The sequence below is a fragment of the Tenrec ecaudatus genome, chromosome 10, assembly GCF_050624435.1.
Source record: "Tenrec ecaudatus isolate mTenEca1 chromosome 10, mTenEca1.hap1, whole genome shotgun sequence".
NCBI lineage: Eukaryota > Metazoa > Chordata > Mammalia > Afrosoricida > Tenrecidae > Tenrec > Tenrec ecaudatus.
In genome coordinates this window covers 57,924,799-57,948,637 of record NC_134539.1, presented here as the reverse complement: position 1 = coordinate 57,948,637, position 23,839 = coordinate 57,924,799, and the positions used below count along the sequence as shown (strand labels likewise).

General features: G+C 48.0%; 1 protein-coding gene across 1 annotated transcript; it reads left to right on the top strand.

Annotated features, from left to right (window-relative positions):
- Nucleotides 1–22,262: 22,262 nt before the first annotated feature.
- On the top strand, nucleotides 22,263–22,887 carry LOC142457947 (fatty acid-binding protein 5). Its single transcript, XM_075559035.1, has one exon. It carries the CDS (start codon nucleotides 22,311–22,313, stop codon nucleotides 22,716–22,718), a length of 408 nt encoding a protein of 135 aa, XP_075415150.1. The 5' UTR covers nucleotides 22,263–22,310; the 3' UTR covers nucleotides 22,719–22,887.
- Nucleotides 22,888–23,839: the final 952 nt, after the last annotated feature.

The following is a 23,839-nucleotide window of genomic DNA, read 5'->3' as shown; positions in this document are numbered from 1 at the left end:
GGGGACCCATCTTCCAGGAAAGCCGGGCAGCAGCTTGCAGCCAGGGTGTCAGCACAGGCCTGTCTGACTCCCACGTGGCAGGTGAGGCACACCACATCATGGATCGCATTTCATCTTCCCCAGGGTCATGGGCCCCTGGTAGGACTGGGCTCAGAGAGAGTAAGTGACTGCCCCTAATCCCAGGGGTGGAGGGCCGGGATTTGGCCCTGGGCCTCTGCTCTTTCTTCTACATCATGCAGCCAAAGGGTGCTGGTGTGGGACCTTCCTTACCAACCTGCCTGGGGACCCAGGACCCTGCCTCCTGGTGAGTCATTTACCTGGAAAAGCCTTCGCCCATTGAATGCTGGCCCTGGGCTCACTGCTGCAGCAACAGAACCCCCACGGCCCGCTGTCTTTTGAAAGGTAATGACCTATGAATGAGACCAGAAAATTGACATGATCCATGGCCAATTCCATTCAATTATTTGTTAAACACCCAGGACCCCCCAGCTGGAGTCTCTGTGCTTCCAAGTTTAGAATGGAAGCTGGGAAGTTGGAAAGAATAGATGGCCTGCCTCGTCTCTCCTGGCATATTTATGAGGAATTTCATGTTGGCAGGGGACACCCAAGGTTTACTTGGTGTTCGTTTGCATTGTGAATTTTTTAAAAAATAGTAATTATCTGCAAAAGGTCAAATATTTGCTTTATCTATATAATTCAATTTCCCAAAGGCCTTTGGGACTCAAATTAACACCCTTGTAATATCTTCATTGAAAGAGAAGATTAATTATGCTTACATGGAACCTAATTTGGCTTATCAGACCTTTAATGTGGCTGCCATCGTGAGTGCATTTAAATTTAGGATTACACTGGTGATCCAGGTCCCTTATTTGGGAGACTTTTAATATTTGTCATTATTTTTATGCATATCATTTTTCCCGCCTGCTCAGGAAAATTAAAATGTCGACTCTGAAAGAAATAAACATTATGTATTGACATTGGTAATTATGTTTTGGTATTTAAGGATGCATAAAAAACTGCACACAGGGCCTCAGATATAAATTTGTGGTTAATGTCCTCAGATAGAAACTGGAGCTCTGCTGCCAGACTCCCTAAATTAGGGACTGGATCTCTGGGGAGGCGGGGTGCTGCCCTGCATAGTCAGGGTTGGGGTCTGGGTACATAAATCTTAAACCAACCCAATAAACCCAAACTCATCAGGGGATGGGGCTTTTCAAGAGACTACGAGTCACCTGTATTTTCTGTTGATCTGGTCTGGGTTGGCTCATCTTGGCTGAATTTGTTTGCACATATCAAGTCCGCCTGCAGGTTGGCTCAGGGCTGGACAGACAAGATGGTCTTCAGCAGGATGCTCCTTGGGTTCTTTCATCCTGTGTGCCGGCCACGGGCTGTTGGAGTGTAGGTGGCAGAATCTCTGTGGCCCTTTGCTCTGCCAGGCACTGGGAGGCTGATGCTGCAGGTAGGATTGTTGGCATGAGCCTTGTCCACTGCCGGTGGGGGTGGGAAACCCCTGAGGATGCCAAAGACCCAGTCCCATAAAACAGGGCCACCAAATGGGCTCTCACTGGGCCACTTCCTTCCCAGCCCTGGGAGTCCAAGAGCTCTTTCTCCTTGTCCTCTTTCCAGATTGCTGTTTCTTAGCTCTTATTAGGGGCTTTCTGGGGGAGTTGACGGGATGGGGAAGTAATAAGAGGTGGCTGCATGCAGAGAGTGTTTGCACCATCTGCAACGAGGAAGAGAGTATCTGAGAGACTCTGTCAGCATTACTTTCTGTCTGGTGGGAAGTCTTGGATGGGGCTGAGAACAATTGGCCCGGCTGGAGTGGGGGCCCTTCAGGACTATGGGTGTCTCCTGGGCCCTGGAAACCTCAGAAGGATTCCTCTGATGCTACAGTCTCCTTCTAGATGGGCTGAGACGCTGCTTCCTTCCCTAGGAAGATAAGCCCTGTGGTGTCAATCCCAACACTGGTTCCCCTCTCCCATCCTCCCACCCCAACTCCATCGTGCCCTCACCAGGTCCCAGCACCTTTTGTCCCCTTTCAGACTTCTGAGGGTCACGTCACAGTTCATTTATCTTATTTTATCATTCTTTTTTTTTCTTCTTGTTTTCCAAATGATTTACCAAAACCTTACACAAAGATATAAAGAACACGGTAGGACTAAAAACGATAGGGACCATTTTTAAGACTTTTTTCTTCTGAAGATGTGATAGGTAGGTTTATTGTGCCAACCTGGCCAATAGGAACATGTGGGATTAATCAGGTCGCAGTTTGATTGAAGGGCAAAGAGATAAATGGCTCTGCAAGGTCCGTCCTGCTCTCTCTTGCTCTCTGGTGATTGGAGCATTCTGGAGCATGCGTGCTGCTGCTGTAGCTAGTTCTCTGCCTCAATCTGTGAGCTGCACTACTTGTGGACCAGGTCAATTCATGGATTGTGTCACTAGAGCTTGAGGCTCCTTCGAGACCTGCTTCACCACACTGCTGGTGCGTACACTGCTTGAGCTTGAGGCTGGGTGGATCCTGTCGCCTTGCATTGCTTGCGTTCAATATCCCATCCGGGACTGCTTCGCTACGTTCTCGAGCTGCTGACTGCTGGTGACCCACCCTGCTGCTCGCTGCCTGTGGGCGGACTCTGCTTGTCTGGCACCTGTCTGCTTCCTTGACCTTGGACCCTGCAGCCCATGTGAGTTGAAGGACTTCCAGTATCCTTCCCGCTGCATAAGCCTAACCTCTTATATATACATAAAATCATAAGTGTCCTGGTTTTGCTTCTCTAGAGAACCCTGTCTGACGCAGAAGATGATCATACAAGTGAGAAAAAAAATGAAACATCTGCTGCCAGAGTTTCTTGAGATGGGAAATGACAGGAACAGGACCATCTTCTCAGGCCCACTGTCCCAAAGCCAGGGCTCTGGGACAACACTCAGCCTCCTGGGCTGGAGGGCCTGGCACACCGACTCTGTTCCTGGAGGCTGGCCTGTCTCTTCTGACTAACTCTACACACATCTCGTTAGTTGTTGATCTCAGACCAGGCTGGGCCTTGCTTCCTTATTTTTGGAAAATGGTGATCTTGTTAGTAGGAGAAAGCGTTTTATATCAAAGAGCAATTGTATGTTGAGAAAACACCCCAGCCCAGTCCAGATCAAGTCCATAAGCCTGATATTAGCCCATACGTCTGATACTAGTCCACAACTTCCTCTTTAGACTCACATAGCACATACAATGATGTCTAATGCTGAAAGACCACAGGCTGGTGGGTAGAAAGCCTTGTGGATCCACTGGGGGTGGAAGCATCTCAATGCTGGTGCTGGTCTCCACATGGCTTCTCCAGCTCCCTGACTGTCAACAGCAGGCAAGGGAAGGCAGAGAGAATGTGCAGCATGGCCTCCAGTGAGCTAGTTATCTCTGTGTGCCTCCAAATGAGGTCATCAACTGTGAGGCTAGACTCCACCCCTTCATGCTTAAGACCATCAAGTTGACAGGAAATGATGTAACTACCACAGAGATAATAGTAGCCTTTCCCCCGACCCCACCCCCACCCCTGCCTCCACATCCCCCAAACTTACTGCCAACTCAGTGACTCTATCTAACAGGGTAGAACTGCCCTGTAATTTTCTGAGACTATAACTCTGTGGGTGGGTGGGGTGGGGTGGGCACGGTAGAAAACTCTGTATTTCTCTTGTGGGATGGCTGGTGGTTTCCAACTGCTGACCTTGTAGAACCACTATGCCACCAGGACTCGTGGCGATCATAGCACAGGGCTGCCATCGTTGGCACATGGTGAGGAGGTAATATGTTACGAAACCCGTGTGTGAGCTGCAGAGAATAGTGCAGGGTATCCTGTACCCACTCTCTGGTCCCTTCTTCACCCCTCTCTGAATCTGAACGGACTTTGCTAAACCACCAGTTTGAGTGTGCTTGGTCCTTTCCCCCCCTCCCATCACTGGCCTGCTGGGGCCACAGACCCAGTATCCTCTCTCCCCACCCCTTCCATCATCTCTGCTCCAGCCAGAACACCGTCCTCCCCATTCCTCCCCTAAAGCCTTCTTCTCAGCCCTCTGCTGTGCCCTCTTCCCTCCCGCTGTGCATCCAGCCCATGCCTCTTATCTTTTGGGTGGTGGCTTAGATAACACCTCCACCAGGAAGACCGCCTGCCACCTTGGAGAGAGCCCCCTTGGCATCTCACAGCGTATGCACGTGGCCTGGCATCTCAGGTTTCCTTCAGTGGTGTTCAGTCTCCCCCTGGTGCAGAGGACAGGCGCCCTGGGCTTGTCCCTGGCTCACAGAGCGTTTCCATGCCGGAGGTGCTTGGCTATTTAATGGAGGGCTGGTGCAGTGCCTGGAAGGAGAAGGCCAGCCAGGTGGATGGACCCGGGTGAGCAAAGGTCTGGCAAGCTTGAAGCTCAGATTGAGAGCTGACCGTATCCCGCACGCATGTGCCAGACACAAAGTTTAATCCGCAGGCCTGCTTGACTCTCACCTCCACTTCAGAGCTGGGTAAACGGAGGCACATGGTACTAAAGTCACCTGCCCAAGGTCCCCAGTTGGTGAGCGGTTAACTGGAACACACTTTCAGGGCCGGGCTTCAGATCGAGGGCCTGCCACGGCCTCACCCTGCTCCCAGGCCACAGAGAGAGGAGGACACTGTGGTCGGGGTGGCGCTTTGAAGTCCACGTTTCCTGCCTCGATGGTCACAGACCCCGGACAACCCACGCCGACGGACACTGTGGCGCACATCACACCCCAAGTTGGCAACTGTAGGCCTGCACATGTGAACAGTGGCGTAAACCCATAAACATGTTCAAAACCGCCCACCAAATGCAAGCGCAGACGCACCGTTGTGCGCAAATGCATTCACGAACACGTGTGCACCGCGCGTCTGGCTCGCACGGTCCCCAGATGTTCTGAAGTGGAAGGAAAACGCTGGTTGCCATGGGGTAGATCTGAACTCCTGCAACTGCATGATGTACAGAGCAGACAGTTCCCGCAGGATTTCAAGGTTGTGACCTTTCAGAAGCAGATCACCAGGCCTTTCTTCCTAGGCACGTCTGGCTGCGTTTGAACTACCAACCTGAGAGTTTAGCACTTGACCATTTGCAGCCCCTAGGGACAAAACCCTCCCTGTCACGTGCAGTTTATAGAGCCCTCCCCTCCACTTGAGTGAAGAGAGCGCATGGGTGAGGTCCAGCTGCCTGTCCTTCTGGGACTCTATCAGCCTGCATCCTTACCCGGGTGGGATCACCTGCCACCTCCATCCGAGCGTGACGTCAGCATGTCTCTCCGGGAGAGGTGGGTAAGGAGCGAGAACTCACCGTCCATCCCGGGCACTGGCCACTAACAACTCACCCCCCTCTGGCCACATCCCAGGAACGGCCCTCCTCCAGCAAGCCTCCCTACATGTGTGGGGATAAAATGGACAGCCCCGCCACTGACATCAGGGCACTCACTCCCCGGGGACTCGGTTTGTGTGCGCATGAGCCAGTTCCCTGACACAGGACATGGGGGCGGAGGGTGAGGGGCCACCCCTGCTCCGTGAGGAACATGACCCCTGCTTTCCTCCCTGCCTGACCTTGGTGGGGGTCCCCAGGGTGCAGAGTTTTGCCCGGTGGCGGCCACTGGGGAGTGGCTCCTCCGGAGAGGGTCAGGAGTGTGTCTAGCTGGGAGGAGGGTGGGCATAGTGGGTGTGGGGGGCCCTTTAGGTGGGAGCAGTGACGGCCTCTGGGATGTCCACAGGAGGTCAGTGTAGCACCGACGTTCCTCCTGACTGTGCTGCCCTGTACAAACCCTGTGGAGGCCCGTGGGTTCCAGCAGAGGGGCGGCTGCTATCTTTAGAAGCCCCGCAGGCAAAGGTGAGGCCAGGTAGGCTGGGGAACTCGGAGACACACGTGAGAATGTTTTAAAAGTCTTTCAGTAGAACGCCACGGGGTCTGATTCAGAAACGTGTTTCTGAGATGTCGAGCCAATGGGTTTCCCTCCCTCTCGACTCAAGGCCCTGGACGTGCAGCCAGCCGACCTCATCCGAGGCCGGTAGAGAGATCTGACTGCTCTTACCTGGGGAAGTGAGTTCAACGCCGGAGGCCCAAGCCTGACTCCTAGAGACTCAGGTGAGACTTCAATGGCGGGACATGTTGTCCAGAGAGACCAGTCCCAGGAGAAGGACATCATGCTTGCTTAAAGTGGAGGGGCGGTGAAACAGGAAGGTCCTTCAGGAGAGGGATGTGCACAGTGGCTGCAACAATGGGCTCAAACACACCAATCGTGAGGGCAGTGCAGGGCCGCATGGTGCTTCCCTCCCTGTACACAGGGCTGCTGTGATTCGGAACTGACTGGACCGCAACTATCAGCAGCGACCCGACAGGGCTGAGCAGCCAGCCTGCTCCTTAGGGTTCCCAGGCTGTAGTCCTGACCGACGCTAATTGACACCTTTATCGCCAGCTGAGTGGCTGATGGTTCTAACCCCTGGTTAGCAGCCAAAGGCTTAACCTCTGCACCACCAGGGCTCCTTAGAGTCCCAGAGTCAAAAAACTAAGCAGACATTGCTGCAAGCCCCCTGGCTTAGCGAATCCACAGAGCCAGGTGGCTGCGTCTCTCCGGGGTGTTCTGAGCGGGCGGACGAGAGGCACAGGAATGACCTCCCCACGGACCCGCTTCCCAGCCTCGTTTCCATATGTCCCCCAATATTATTCCAAGGCCCCTCCTGAACCTTGTTTTATGCTAATAGTCCCCTCGGTATTTTAATTAGATTTCCCAAGCAAAAGAAAGTTTCCAAAGTTAATTAAAAGTTGCCTCACTGTAATTGTATAAAAGCAGCTTTTGCTTCTGAAAATTAAATTCTTATAATTAACTCCTCTATCCATTTAAAGATTTCAGTGGAATGTTTATTATTCGTTTGTTAGGAAGAAACCTGCTCCCAGATGCAGGCCAGGTCAGTCCTCTTGATTTCTCCCTGCTTTTCATGGCTCTGGTGCTGAGGCCACACGCAGGCTTAGCGCTCATGTGTCGGGCAAATGACAGTGAGACCCACTGCCATCAAACCCACTGCCACCGTAGCACCCGTCTCCGAGGCTGGGAATCACTCTGGAAGGAGACAGCCTCCTATTTCCACCATGCATCTTTCTACCAGCCTCCTGCTGTCCAGCCCTACTCCGCCTCGTTTCCATCAGGCTTGACCGCGAGATTTCCCCTGGCAGATGAAGTATGAGGGCGAGTGATGTGTGCTGCTTCTGAGCAGAAACTGTAGGAAGCTGGTCTGTCATGATCTTCCCTCTGGTCTTGGCCGCTAGGTTAGGCCCCTTCATGTCTTCATAGTACAAGCTTGACCAGGGACCAGATGGCTGCAGTACACGCCCCTCCTGGGCAAGGGGGCGCTCGGAAGGCGCGCCTAGTCCCTGGTCCACAGCGGTGCCCCTGACTGGCTGGGATGATGCTTACTTAGGCTTTGCCTCCTCCTGCGTTCCAGCTCACAGCGACCCTAGGGGTTCCAGGACTGTGGGAAACCAGTCATCGTGTGCTCCCACATTGGGAAGGGAGCCTCTAAGTCTGCCTCTTGCCCACTGGAGGCTGGCAGTCAGCGGGCGGGTTATTTCCTACCTTGAGCAGCCAGTGTCTTTTAATGCGGACTGGCGGCTCCTTTGCTACACCAACTCTCAACATCTTCATTAGTTTCTCATCTGTTCAATCACAGTCAGCTGCACACACCATCAGCCACACCTACAGGTGGTTTTTATTATTATTTTAAAGACAGGGCTCTTCCTTGTCCTAATTGCAGGTTCTTTGAGATGCTGACGTCTGTGAAAGAGCTGCTCTCGTAATCTCTTATCCCGGAGCCATTTTCTCCATCGGAAAGGAATTCCTCCTGGGTGCCTCCTCCTTAGTCCATCCGGAAGTTTTAACGGAAGCCGTTAGGATCACCATCTCGATCGGCTCTTGAACCAGTAGGTTGAGTTTACTCGGCCTTCTCTTTAAAAGGCCTTCTCCATTTTCCTCTGGTACCAGCTGCCCATGGAAAACCTCTGCCCGCATGCAAATGCTGGATTTCGGGTGGTCTCTTTCCTGCCTGCCTTCCAAGTGGCCCGGTAGTCTCTGAGGAACCAAGTGTGCCAAGTGTAGCAGGTCAGTGAAAACCCAGGAGGCATGGATTGATTAGCACAGTGGCTACTCCCCTGGCTCAAACATAACGGCCAGGAAGGTGCTGGTATCCGCAGCGTCCCGAGGAGCCCGAGCCGACTGGTGGTCCCCAACCACAGCGGTAACAGTGTGTCGCGTGCGGCCAATAGCAATCAAATAGCGCCGCTAATGCTACTCTCTCATAACCGGCCTCACCCCCAACTCATCGGGTATATATTTTGCCTTTTAGTTTATTGCATGATGGAATGCCACACTACTATGCATCATGAACTGCCATCTTTCCAGTGAGACTCCCCACTTCCCGCCTGGCTTTGATGTACATGTGTTCTAAGTGTTGTATTTATTTTTAAAATGTATTTGCTTATTAGTATTTTGTTTGGTTGTTTCACATCACCTCCAATACCACTTTCTTTATCCGTAAGGATTGTTTAAGTTATGTAGCAAATCATTCCCAGCCTTGTTTCTGTGGCTGTTGTGACGTGCTGTGCCATCAGCCTCGACTCTCCGTGACCTGATGCAAAACAGAATCAAACACTGCCTGGTCCCGCCCCCTCCCTGCCCTCCTACACACACACACACACACACACACACACACACACACACACTCATGTTCCCATTGAGCTCCTCATGGCAGCCACTGTGTCGCTCCGTCTTGTCAAGGGCCTGCCTCTTTTTCATTGCCCCTCTATGTTACCAAGTAGGATGCCCTTCTCCAGGGACTGGTCTCTCATGTCCAATGTACATGGGATGAAGTCTCATTGTCCTTTGCCTCCAAGGAGCAGCTGGTTGTACCCCATCCAAACCATAGTGATTTGCAATAAACACGGATTTCTTGCTTATTCTTCAGGTATATCAAACCTGAAGGAACAGTGCCTATTTCGGGCACTTCTAGTCTCAGGACAGATGGAAGACAGACATGGGTAAACCACACAACTCTTATAGTTTCTGCTCAGAAAGGACTCACAGGGGCACCCCAACATTTGCTCACATTCTACTAGAGAAGTAAGTTATATGCCCAAGTTATACTCTTTTTCCTGCCTCATCTGTCAGTTTGTCATATGATAGAATGATAGAAATAATATGATAGACATGCATGATACAATTTTGCAAGACCAACAGCTTATTCATTGCAAAGACCTTTTTACAATAGCATACACAGAAACTATACACATGAACCATTCCAGGTGGAATACATGGCAATCAAATAGACTATATATGTAGAGGAGCCTGTGGAGAAGCTCAGGATCATCAGACAGAACAAGTGTCTGTAAAGGAGCCAAGTGTGGGACAAACTCAATTGCTCATATACAGCTCAGGTTGAAGCTGAAGAAAATTCAAAACAAGTCTATGGAAGTCAAAGCACCATCGGAGTCTATCTCACCTGAATGTCGAGACCATCTCAAGAATTTTAGCACATTGGACACTCATGATCAAAGAACAGATGACCAATGCAGTGATATTAAGGCCACATACATGAAGAAAGCAACATTCATTAAAGAGAGAGAAAAAAAACTCATGCTTAGAGTTTCAGTATGGAAGGATTCTATGGGCAAAATATTGAACACTGCAGGAAGAATCAAAAGAAAATAGAAGGATCACACAGAGTCATTGTGGGAAAAAAAAAGTTGGCCACTGGTCAACCACTTAGAAAACTAGCGTCCAACCGCACGGAAAGCCTTGACGAACAGCAAGGATTCAGTAATTGACAGCACACCAACTGAGAGGCTTCTACTAAAGAAGGCAAGGCCGGAAGTGTTCACTCACCTAGGTCAAGAAATTTGGAAGCCAGCTACCCAATGAACGAACTGGAAAAGTTCCATATTTGTGCCCATTCCAAAGAGAGAGGATTCACCAGAATGTAGAAGTTGTCCTCCAATATCACTAACATCGCTCACAAACTAAATTTTGCTGAAGAGAATTTAAAAAGTGGTTGACACTTTTTTGCAACAGGGGGACTGCCAGGAACTGAAACTGGATTCAGAAGAGGCCATGGAATGAGGACTATTATGGTGGATGTCAGACGGATCTTGACTGAGAAGCAGAAGATGCTTACCTGCGTTTTATTGACTATGTGAAAGCACTAGATTGTGCAGATCATAACAGACCATTGATAACACTGGGAAGAAGAGAGATTCCAGAATATTCGCTTGTACTCATGGGAAACCTACACACAGACCAAGAGGTACTCTTTTGAACAGAACAAGGGGAAACTGCTGTTTAAAGTGAGGAAAGGTGTGTGTCATGGTTGTGTCTTGGCACTTCAAGGTATCTTCAATGTTCTTTGCCAACAACATAATTCAAAGGCATACTTATTCAATCTGTATGCTGAGCAAATAATCTGAGAAACTGGATTGGGATATAAAGAAGAAAATGGCATCAAGATGGGAGGGGCACTCACTAACTATGACCAACATGCAGACGACATAGTCTTGTTTGCTGAAACAAACGGAAGCTTTTACTGATGAAGAGCAAAGAGAAGAGCATTCGGTATGGATTCCCCTCCTTAGGAAGGAAACACAACCCTTCAAAACTCGACTCATTAGAAGCATCGTGGTAAATGGAGAAAAGGTTGACGTGATTAAGGTTTTCATTTTATTTGGATCCACAGTCAATGCTGATGATCAAGAAATCAAATGACACATTGCCTTAGGCAACTCTGCTTCAAAAGGCCTCTGCAAATTGTTAGGAGCAAAGACGTCACGGTGGGGACTAGGGTGTACCTAACCCAAACCACGGCATTGTCAGTCAGCTCGTTGTTGTTTTGTTAGGTGCCTCTCTGTGGGCTCTGACTCAGCAGAATGAAACACTGCCCGACCCTGCGCCATCCTCACAAGTGTTGGTATGTTGGAGCCCATTGTTGCAGCCACTGTGTCCATCCATCATCTCATCAAGGGTCTTCCTCTTGTTTGCTGCCCTTCCACGGTATCACACATGATGTCCTTCTCCAGGGACTGATCTCTCCTGACAACATGTCTCGAGTGTGTGAGAGCAAGCCTCACCATCCTTTCTCTAAGGAACATTCTGGCTTTATTTCTTCCATGACAGATCAGTTTTTTCTTTTGGCAGTCCATGGCACTTTTAATATTCTCTTACAGCGTCATAATTCAAAGGCATGGGTGCCTCTCCAGTCTTCCTTATCTAATGTGCAACTTCCACATGCATATGCAGCCATCGAAAATACTGTGACCTGGGTCAGGAGCACCTCAGTCCTCAAAGTAATACTCTTGCTTTTCAACACTCTAAAGAGGTCCTGTGCAGCAGATTTACCCAGTGCAATGCGTCATTTGATCTCTTGACTGCTGCTTCCATGAACCTTGATTGTGGATCCAAGCATTTGCATGAGAAAATTGGACAATGAATAAGGAAGAACCGGAGAAGAATTGATGCATTTGAATTATGGTCCTGGTGCAGAATGTCGAAAGTCCTGTGGCCTGTCAGAGGAACACACAAATCTGTCTTGGAAGCGGCCGAGCTAATGCTCCTTAGAAGGCTGCTGAAGCATCCTCAAGCATTTGGAGCACGTGGTCACGAGAGACGGGAAAACAACCTCGTGCTTGGTAAAGTGGATGGTCAGCGACCAAGAAAAAGACCCTTAATGAGTTGGATGGACACCGTGGTTGCAACAGTGATCTCAGGATCATTGTGAGGAAGCCGCAGGCCCAGATACGGTCTCATTCTGTTGCACACAGTGTTGCTAAGCTAAGAGCAGGAACCAACTTGACAGAACATAACAGCACATGCCTCTCCCGTGAATATTTGGAAGAATAATACAACCTACCACTTATTACTTTCTCCACAGGACTGGAGAGCAGGACCCCTGCCTAGTGAATCGCCTTGATCTCGGCGTCTTCAAAAATGGTAGTCTGATGCATATGTGCACTAAGCACAGATTGGATAAATTCTCCTTAAGATAATCGAAGGGAAGTGTGGCAGTTCCATAATCTCCTGTCAACTTGTGAAGAGGTGGAGTCTAGCCTGTCAATCAGGTCATAGCTAGTGAGGGCTCTGTGTGGGCATGGCCTTCTGAGGATTCTGGGAAGTCCTGTCTTCCTTCCTGGAGGTGGAAGAATCACTTTTCTTGTCTTCCTGCTGATAAGCCACATTGAAACCCCTGATGGAGCCAGAGCCCTGGAGCTGGAGGAGCCACATGGAGACTCACACCAGCTCTGAGATGCTTCTTTTTTTTTTTTTTTTTAAACAATTTATTAGGGGCTCATACAACTCTTATCACAGTCCATACATATACATACATCAATTGTATAAAGCACATCTGTACATTCTTTGCCCTAATCATTTTCTCTTTTCTTTTTTTTTTCTCTTTTACATTTTATTAGGGACTCATACAACTCTTACCACAATCCATACATATACATACATCAATTGTATAAAGCACATCCATACATTCCCTGCCCCAATCATTCTCAAGGCATTTGCTCTCCTCTTAAGCCCCTTGCATCAGGTCCTCTTTTTTTTCCCCGCCTCCCTCCCCATTCCCCCCTCCCTCATATGCCCTTGGTAATTTATACATCGTTGTTTTGTCATATCTTGCCCTATCCGGAGTCTCCCTTCCCCCCTTCTCTGCTGTCCCTCTCCCAGGGAAGAGGTCACATGTGGATCCTTGTAATCAGTTCCCCCTTTCCAACCCACTCACCCTCCACTCTCCCAGCATCGTCCCTCACACCCTTGGTCCTGAAGGTATCATCCACCCTGGATTCCCTGTACCTCCAACCCTCGTATGCACCAGTGTACAGCCTCTGTCCTATCCAGCCCTGCAAGGTAGAATTCGGATCATGGTAGTTGGGGGGAGGAAGCATCCAGGATCCGGGGGAAAGCTGTGTTCTTCATCGATACTACCTCACACCCTAATTAACCCATCTCCTCTCCTAAACCCCTCTATGAGGGGATCTCCATTGGTCGACACTTGGGCCTTGGGTCTCCACTCTGCACTTCCCCCTTCATTTAATATGATATATATATACATATATATACATACATATATACATATACACATATATACACATATATACACACACTTATATCTTTTTATTTTTTTGCATGATGCCTTATACCTGGTCCCTTGGGCACCTCGTGATCGCACTGGCCGGTGTGCTTCCATGTGGGCTTATTTGCTTCTGAACTAGATGGCCGCTTGTTCACCTTCAAGCCTTTAAGACCCCAGACACTATCTCTTTTGATAGCCGGGCACCATCAGCTTTCTTCACCACATTTGCTTATGCACCCATTTGTCTTCAGCGATCCTATCATGGAGGTGTGCAGTCAATGATATGATTTTTTGTTCTTTGATGTCTGGTAACTGATCCCTTTGGGATGAGATGCTTCTACCGCCACTGCATCAACAAGACTTTCCACCTGGATGCATCCACCGCCACTGCATCCACAAGACTTTCCACAGGCATCAAAGAACTGGCCTGTGATCTTCCTGCATTTGGCATCATTGCATGTGTTTCGTGAGTCTGACGAGGAAATTGTAGATTGGTATCTGACATAAGGCCTAATATCGGATTTATGGACTTGATCTGGAGCAGGCGAGATGTTTTCTTAATGTACAATTACTCTGATATAAAGTTCTCTATTACACACATATGAGTAGCTATGAATTTGTTTCTCTAGTCCCGGACTGAAACAGGAAGGTAGGTCAGTCGCTCCTGGGACAATATTGTCTTATCACCCCTTCAAGATGAAGAACCGAATGAGGCTTACAGAGGTGAGTTGACCTGCCTAAGTCACATACACACTTGTGATTGAGCTGACACTAGACCCCAGGTCTCTTTATTCTCAGGCCATAGCATAGATAGAAACCGACTCTGCGGGTAGAAGAGCTCTCTGCGGACCATATGGCTGGCCCCACTATGAGATACGATGTCCCTCACTGACCCATAGCCGTACAGGGGACAACACTAGAGATACAGTGTGGGAATTGCGCCTGATCTGACCCCACCACACTGAGGCAAAATACTAAGGGCGTGCAACAGAACGGCAAGGGGAGCAGAGCAAGGAAGTCCCAAGGGAGTACCAAAAGTACACTTTGGGGCCAGGGCGTGGCACCCCACAGACTAGACTGGAAAACATTCCTAAAGGTCACCAAACAGATCTTGAACTATTTACAGTCTTTTTTTTTGTCATTGGTTTTTGTTGTTGTCGTTTTGCTCTATCTTGTTTTTTGTGTGCATATTATTATCTCTGCAGGTCTATCTAGATAAAATAGGCTGGATAAACAATCTGGAGGAGAAAATAATGGACCAATGTTTCTGGGGGACCTGGAAGAGGAGGAGGTGGGGGGAAGGAAGTGGGTGTTAACAAACCCAGGGACAAGGGAATAATAAGTGATCCAAAATCAGTGGCAAGGATGGTGTAAGAGGCCTGGTAGGGCTTGAACAAGGGCAATGCAACCGAGAGGGATTACTGAAACCCAAATGAAGGCTGAACATGATAGTGGGACAAGAGGAAAGTCAAAGGAAATAGGAGAAAGAGCTAGGAGGCTGTGTTAGTCTGGGTACTTTAGAGAAACCAATTCACAGGAACTCATATGTATAAGAGAGTTTTATATAGAGGTTAAGTGCGCATCAAGAAAAACATCCCACCCCAGTGCTTCCCAAGCCCATAAGTTCAACATTAACCCAATTGTCTGACACCAATTCACAAAGTCCTCCTTCATCTCACAAAACACACACTATGACGCTGACTGCAGGAGGAAAGCCAAATCAGTGAACGTGTAAACATCTCAGTGCTGGCAGGGGTCTCCACCCAGGTGCTCCAGCACCCAGGGCTGCATCAGGGTAGGTCCATGCAGCTTCTCCTTGGGGATGTCTTGCAGGAGGTGAGCCTTGCCAGCTCAAGCAGAGAACTGGCTAAGGCAGCTGCACCCTGGTCTGACCATCAGAAAGCAAGAGACCTGAGAACTAGAAAGGCGAGGCTCACTGAGCCATTTATCTCTCCGCTCTTCAATTAACCCCACATGTGTTTATCAGCCAGTTTGGCACAATAAACTTTAACTAACTCAGAGGCAAAGGGCATTTGTAGAGGTCTAAATATAGGCATGTGCATATGTAAATATATTTTTATATGACGATGGGGAAATAGAGCTATGTGCATATATTTATAGGTTTAGTATTAAGTTAGCAGATAGACATGGACCTCTACTCAAGTACTCCCTCAATGCACAATGCAAGAACACTTGTTCTATTAAACTGGCATTCTATGATACTCACCTTCCCAACATGATCCCTGAAGACAAATATGGTGAAGAAAGCTGATGGTGCCTGGCTATCAAATGATATAGTGTCTGGGGTCTTAAGGGCTTGAAGGTAAACAAGCGGTCATCTAGCTGAGAAGCAACAAAGCCCACATGGAAGAAGCACACCAACCTGTGTGATCACAAGGTGTTGAAGGGATCAGGTATCAGGCATCAAAGAACAAAAAACCATATCATTGTGAATGAGGGGAGTGCAGATTGGGAACCCAAAGTCCATCTGTAGGCAACTGGACATCCCCTTACAGAAGGGTGATGGGGAGGAGATGAGCCAATCAGGGTGCAGTGTAGCAATGATGAAACATACAACTTTCCTTTAGTTCTTAAATACTTCTGCCCCCACCCCCACCCATTATCATGATCCCAATTCTACCTTACAAATCTGGTTAGACCAGAGGATGTACACTGGAACAGATAGAAACTGAAAACACAGGGAATCCAGGACAGATGATCCCTTCAGGACCAGGGGTGAGAGTGGTAATACTGGGAGGGTGGAGGGAAGGTAGGGTAGAAAGGGGGAACTGATTATAAGGATCTACATGTAAGCTCTTCCCTGGGGGATAGACAACAGAAAAGTGGGTGAAGGGAGACATCAGTGGAAAATATGACAAAATAATAATAATTTATAAATTACCAAGGGTTCATGAGGGAGGGGGAGTGGATAGGGAAGGGGGAAAATGAGGAGCTGATACCAAGGGCTCAAATAGAAAGCAAATGTTTCAGAATGATGATGGCAACAAGTGTACAAATGTGCTTGACACAATGGATATATGTATTGTGATAAGAGTTGTAAGAGCCCCCAATAAAATGATTAAAAAAAGAAGAAGAGCTCTCTGCAGAGTATCCACTCCTTTATCTCCCTCCAGAGAAACATTCCTCCTTTGTAATTAGCTAAGCCCCGGCTCCTCTGGTGTCATGACAGTGGGTAGTGAGTTCCATTATTCAGGGAACCACAAGTTGCTCCCCAGAGACCTTTGGTCTTGGGGGGAAGTTGATTCCTCTCTAGAGCTCTATTGAGCTCTCTAGTTATTTGTTTTGAGACTTCAGACTAATGTAAAATGGTGAGTCTTCCTTTACCAAGTTCAAAAGTCACTTTCCCCATGAAGCCCTGTCTTAATGATATTAACCAACACATTTGTACCGAGTGCCCGTAATGCATCAGGCACTTTCTTAGATACTCCCCACACTTACTCTTATTTAATTCTTCCCACAGAGCATGGCGGCATGTGCTCATAGCCTGGCCATCCTACAGATGAGGAAACGGAGGCTCAGTGAGGTGAATTGTCTTGCCTAAGTTCACATGCGTGGGAAGAGATAGATTCTGGACCTTGAGGGCAAAGTCAGTCTTCCTTGTATCATGATACCACAATTCCCTTCCGCTCACATGTGATAGGTAACCACTTCTGTACATGACACTTTTGAAAAGTTCTCACCAAGGGCTTGCCACATATTGGCGTGGAGTAAAACTTGAATGAATGAATGAACACATGCATACAAAGGCAAGACTACCTCCCAGATTCAAGGCTGAGCTTTGTGGCTTCCTTACTTCTGTGTCTTTGGTCCCGTTATTCCCTTCTCAGGGCCTCATTTTCCTGTTCTGTAAATTGGTGATGCGAATCCAGCCCTTCTAGTTTCACGGGGGACCTGGTGAAGGTCAAGGGGCAGTGCCTGGGAGTGGGTGCTGGTTTGGTGGGTTATTTGTTGCATGTTGTGAGACTGATCATGTGTCCAGAGTACCACCCACATTGTGCTGCGGGTTGGGAACCACACATGTGTCTAGAATGAAAAATGGAAACTGAAGAATACCTAGCATGTTTTTTCATGTCAACATGAGCCCTCTTTACTGTCTGCTATGTATCTGGAGCAACAGACACTTGTAGCATGCCAGGTAGGGGTCTGGGTGGCGGTGACTTAACAGCCCATGATGCAAATCCTTGTTAATTCACAAATGGCAAGAACCTAGCCTAGCAAGAGGCATTGAGTACCGAGTCCTGGACCAGCCTATCCAGGCTTTCTGAGTCATAACCTCTCCCCAGCAAGGAGGCTCCCTAATGTGGGGTAATGAGCTGGTCAGGACAGATCCCTGCTGCACTAAATTGTGGCAGAACTGAATGGCTTTCTTTACAGCTCAGAACTTCAGCTTTCTGGGATCTGGGAAGTGGGATCCCATCTGTGGCAGTTACATAATCTCCTGTCAACTTGCATAGGGGTGGAGTCTAGCTTGTCAATCAGGCCATAGCCAATGAGGCCTCCGTGTGGGCATGGCCTTCTGAGGATTTTAGGAACTCCTATCTTCGTCCCTAGAAGTGGGAGACACACTCTCTGTTTTGGAGCACATTTCCTGCTGATAAGACAGATGGAATTACGCTAGAGCCCTGGAGCTGGATGAGCCATTTAGAGACGCCTGCCAGCGCCACTGGATCCAGAAGACTTTCCACCCACTGGCCTGTCATCTTCCTGCATTTAGCATCATTGCATGAGTCTGAAGAGGAATTTACAGATTTGTAGTAGACATATGGGCTAATATTGGACTTATGGGCTTGATCTGGACTGGGTTGGGATGTTTTCTTAATATACAATTGTTTTTGTATATAAACCTCTTTCTTTAAAAAAACATCATTTTATTGGGGGTTTATACAACTCTTAGCACAATCCATACATATATCCATTGTGTCAGGCACATTTGTACATTTGTTGCCATCATCATTCTCAAAACATTTGCTTTCTACTTGAGCCCTTGGTATCAGCTCTTCATTTTCCCTTCTCCCTGCTCCCCCATCTCATGAACACTTGATAATTTAAAATTTATTATTATTTTGACATAGCTTACACTGATATCTCCCTTCACCCACGTTTCTGTTGTCTATTCCCCAGGGAGGAGGTTATATGTAGATTCTTGTAATTGGTTCCCCCTTTCCACCCAACCCTCTTTCTACCCTCCCAGTATCACTACTCTTAGCACTGGTCCTGAAGGGATCATCTGTCCTGGATTCCCTGTGTTTCCAGTTCCTATCTGTACCAGTGTACATCCTCTGGTCTAGCCAGATTTGTAACGTAGAATTGGGAACATTATAGTTGGGGAGGGGAGGATTTAAGAACTAGAGGAAAGTTGTATGTTTCATAGTTGCTACACTGTGTCCTGATTGGCTCATCTCCTCCCCGTGACCCTTCTGTAAGGGGATGTCCAGTTGCCTACAGATGTGTCTTGGGTCCCCATTCTTCACTCAACCTCATTCACAATAATTTGGTTTTTTGTTCTTTGATGCCTGATACCTGATCCCTTCGACACCTCATGGACACACAGGCTGGTGTGCTTCTTCCATGTGGCTTTGTTGCTTCTCAGCTAGATGGTTACTTTAAACCTCTTTCTCATACAAATATGAGTGTTCATGAATTAGTTTCTCTAGTCCACTGTGGGAGTCACCTAATCCGGTGTCAATTTAAGGATTAAGAGTAGGGGTGGAATCTAGGCTGTCAATTTGGAGATAGCCAATGAGACTTCTGTGTGGGCATGGCCTCCTAAATTCTGGGAAATCTGGTACTTCCTCCTTGGAGGCGGGAGTCACTTCTCTCTCTGCCACACGTGGGGAGACATAGCAGCTGACAAGACACATGGACCCACCCTGATGCAGAGACCCCTGCCAGCGCTGAGATGTTTCCAATGACACTAGATCCAAAGGCATTCTACCCACTGGCCTGTGATCTTCTATATTTGGCATCATTGCATGTATTTTGTGAGTCTGAAGAGGACTTTATAGATTGCTATCGGACATATGGGCTAATATCAGACTTATGGGCTGGATCTGGACTGGGCTGGGATGTGTTCTCAATGTTCAATTGCTCTTGTATATACATCTCATTCTTATACACATATGTGTGTCCATGAATTTGTTTCTCTAGTCTACCCAGACTAACACATCTACTCAGACTAGCACACCATCCATGATCTCACCTCATCCTCCCAAGCCCTCCAGGGAAACAGGTACTTATTGTCCTTTGAGGAAGGAGGAAACTTTGCTCAGAGAGGTTAAGCAGTGGCATCCTAAGGTCACACACGTAGTAAGAACTTGCCTGTGGCTTGGCACCTAACTCTATTTTGATTTTCCATCAAGTAGCCTTTGTATTCAGCATCTTGATGACTGGCACTCCCTTCTAACTAACGTGTTAGACAGAAGTGTTTCACCCCAAATATCTTCACCTGCCTCCCCTCAACAATTCGACCTCCAAATCCTGCAAACGCTCCGTCTTCAGTATCTTTCCAGCCCTTCATATGGTTTTCAGTGTTTAATTCCTCAGGAGTGGGCACCTGATTCCTTCTTCGGATGCATGTGAATGGTGGTGGTGGCGAAGAGCATTCACAGTACCATGGACTTCCCAAAGAACAAACCAGTCTGTCTCGGAGGGGGTACAGCCAAAGAATCTCATGTCCTTTGGACATGTCATCAAGAGATCAGTCCCTGGAAAAGGACATCCTGCTTGGTAAAGTAGAGGGGCAGGAAAAAGAGGAAGGCCCTCGGTAAGATGGATTGACGCAGTAGCTGCAACCACGGGCTCTAACTTAAGGACACTTGTGTGGATGGCCAGGCCTGGGCTGTGTGTCCTTCTGTTGTGCATAGCAGGGGCACTCTGAGTTGGAACAGACTCAATGGCACCTGATACCAACGTGCTGTATCTCTGCCATCTCTTCAATTCAGACTTCCAGCTGCAGTCACCTAAGCCAACTCTCAGATTTTCAACTTGCTCTCCGAACCGCCTGATGCTCTTTAGAGAATGCACATGGTTGGATCAGGCCACTGGCCTCCTGGGGCTTCTGGGCCATAAGGATCATGCAGGGTCCTTGAGGGCCTGGTTCCTGTCACAATCGGCATTTTTCCCTATTCCTTGCAGTTTCTAAATTAATCTGTATTCTCTCTTCATCTCCTGGTCTTCACCCAAGCTGCTTCCTTTCCTATGGATGGCTTTCCTAGCCGTGTCATGTGGACAATGCCCATCTTGATCCAACATCTCAGCTTTGGTACCCCGTTCTCTGAAAAGTAGTCCCTGGAGAAGTCGGGGAGAAGAGGGTCTGGTGTTATCCCTATGAGCTCCCACAGCTTCAACAGTTCCTTATCCGTAAATCCTACACTGCTAAGTCTCATTGCCTAAACAAATGCAGGTGTCTCCTCTAAATTGAATCTATTGAGGGCAGGTACGAGGTCTTGTATCTGGGGACCTATAATCTAATAAAAAAGCCCCGAGAGTATCTGTGTGGGTCTGTCCAAATAAGATAGGTTGGATGAACCATCTGGAGGAGAAAACAACGGGACCGACAGTTCCAGGGGGACATGGGAGAGGGGAAGGTGGAGGAGGGGATGGGGAGGTAATGGTGTTAACAAACCCAGGGACAAGGGAACAACAAGTGATCCAAATCGGTGGTGAGGAGGGTGTGGGAGGCCTGGTAGGTTGCGACCAAGGGTAATGTAACCAAGAGGAATTGCTGAAACCCAAATGAAGACTGGGCATGATAGTGGGACAAGAGGAAAGTCAAGGGAAATAGAGGAAAGAGCTAGGAGGCAACGGGCATCTATAGACATCTAAATAAAGGCATGTATATATGCAAATATATTTATATATGAGGATAGGGAAATAGATCTATATGCATATATTTATAGGTTTAGTATTAAAGTAACAGAAGGACATTGGGCCTCCACTCAAGTACTCCCTCAATGCAAGAATACGTACTTCTATTAAATTGGCATTCTATGATGCTCATCTTCCAGACACAACCGCTGAAGAAAAAGTGGGTGAATAAGCAAAAGTGGTGAAGAAAGCTGATGGTGCCCAGCTATCAAAAGATATAGCGTCTGGGGTCTTAAAGGATTGAAGGTAAACGAGCGGCCATCTAGCTAAGATGCAACAAAGCCTACATGGAAGAAGCACACCAGCCTGTGTGTTCATGAGGTGCCAAAGGGATCGGGTATCAGGCATCAAGGAACAAAGAATCATACCATTGTGTGCTCACCTCCCTGATAAGATTGCTGAAGACAAATGGGTGCATAAGAAAATGTGGCGAAGAAAGCTGATGGTGCCCTGCTATCAAAAGATATAGTGTCTGGGGTCTTAAAGGCTTGAAGGTAAACAAGTAGCCATCTAGTTCAGAAGCAACAAAGCTCATGTGGAAGAAGCACTCCAATCTGTGTGATCACGAGGTGTCAAAGGGATCGGGTATCAGGCATTATCAGAACAAAAGATCTTATTGTGAATGAGGGGGAGTGTGGAGTGCAGACCCAAAGCCCATTTGTAGGCCACTGAACATCCCCTTACAGAAGAGTCTCAGGGAGGAGATGAGCCAGTCAGGGTGCAATGTAGCAACGATGAAGAATACAGCTTTCCTCTAGTTCCTAAATGCTTCCTCCCCCCACATTATCATGATCCCAATTCTACCTTACAAATCTGGCTAGACCAGAGGATGTACACTGGTAAAAATAGGAACTGGAAATGCAGGGAATCCAGGGTGGATGATCCCTTCAGGACTAGTGGTGTGAGTGGCGATACTGGGAGGGCAGAAGGAGGGTGGGGTGGAAAGGGGGAACCAATTATAAGGATCTACATGTGACCTCCTCCCTGGGAGATGGACAACAGAAAAGTGGGTGAAGGGAGATGTCAGACAGAGAAACATATGACAAAATAATAATATAAAAATTATTAAGCATTCCTGGAGGAGTGGGGAGCAGGGAGGGAGGGGAAAAATGAGCTGATGCCAGGGGCTTAAGTGGAGAGCAAATGTTCTGAGAATTATGAGCGCTATGAATGTAAAAATGTGCTTTACAAAATTGATGTGCGTATGGATTGTGATAAGAGTTGTATGAGCGACACCGCGCTCGCCCGCCACGCTCTCCTCTACCTTCTCCGCTCGCCTGCCGGTCCTCGCCCACTATGGCCACCATTGAGCAGTTCGTGGGAAGATGGCGCCTGGTGGACAGCAAAGGCTTTGATGAGTACATGAAGGAACTAGGAGTGGGGATGGCTCTTCGGAAAATGGGGGCGATGGCCAAGCCTGACTGTGTCATCACTTGTGATGGCAAAGCCCTCACCGTGAAAACGGAGAGCACTTTGAAAACCACACAGTTTTCTTGTAACCTGGGAGAGAAGTTTGAAGAAACCACAGCTGATGGAAGAAAAACTCAGACTGTCTGCAACTTCACAGATGGTGTTTTGGTTCAACACCAGGATTGGGATGGGAAGGAGAGCACAATAACCAGAAAATTGGAAAATGGAAAATTAGTGGTGGAATGCGTTATGAACAATGTCACCTGTACTCGGACCTACGAAAAAGTAGAATAAAATTTCCATCATCACTTGGACAAGAATTAGCTGAGAAGGAACAAGCTCAGTTCAATGAGCAAATCTCCGTACTGCTTTGTTGTCGTTGTATTCCATTACTTTGATCACACACGTTTTACATGCAACTCTTTCCAAGTGTTGACTTGATTAGGATCACCCCTCTGATGAATAAATGAATGTGTTTGTGCTAAAAAAAAAAAAAGAGTTGTATGAGCCCCCAATAAAATGATAAAAAAAAACCCTGGGGGAAGGGAGACAGTTGTCGGTGTTAAAATATGAAAATAATAATAATTTATCACTTATCAAGGGGCCACAAAGGTGGGAGGGGAGAGAGAGGGAAACAATAGGAGCTGATACCAAGGGCTCAAATAGAAAGTCAATGTTTAGAAAATAATGACAACATATATACAAGTATGCTTGATACAATTGATGTATGGATTGTTATAAGAACTGTAAGAGGCCCCAATAAAATGGTTAAAAAAAATAGCATGAGAGCACAGTGGGCCAACCACAAGATCAGCAAGTCAGCCCCACCAGCTGCTCCACGGGAGAAAGAGGTCTGGCCCTGTAACAATGTACACTGGCAAAAACCCTAAGGGGAAGTTCAACTCTGTCCTATAGAGTGTCTATGTGTCAGATCTGACACACAGACGGACAGTCGGCACATTCCAAAATGGTGGTAGACACACAGTAGGCACTTCAGGGCTCAATGAACGAGTGGCTAAGCTTTGGAGTGAGACAGAGCTGGATTCAAGTCTCAGCCCCCTGACTTCAGTAAGTCACAGAGCCAGGGCATGCGGACAAACACCTTGGCCTCTCTCTGTTTCATTTTCTTCATCTTCAGAGTGGAGCTACTGACACAGTCTGCTATCGATCCCTGGCTCACTCCCAACCTCTGGGTGGGCCTGACTCTCCAGGGAGATGGTAAAGTCCCAGTGAATGATCTCCAGCGGGGCCTTCCCAACTGCTCTGGGCCCCGTGTGTGTATGTGACACCTGTCATTGTTCAGACTGGTCAGAGGAGATGTAGGGATTTGCTTCCAGGCAGTGATGCTGATGAACCAACCTGCCTGGTAACGTGCATCTAAGCTATGTGAGTTCTTCTTCAACACGGCGCCAGTG

Excerpts from the sequence above, each read along its gene's own strand:
- LOC142457947 (XM_075559035.1), top strand. The coding sequence starts at position 22,311 with ATGGCCACCATTGAGCAGTTCGTGGGAAGATGGCGCCTGGTGGACAGC.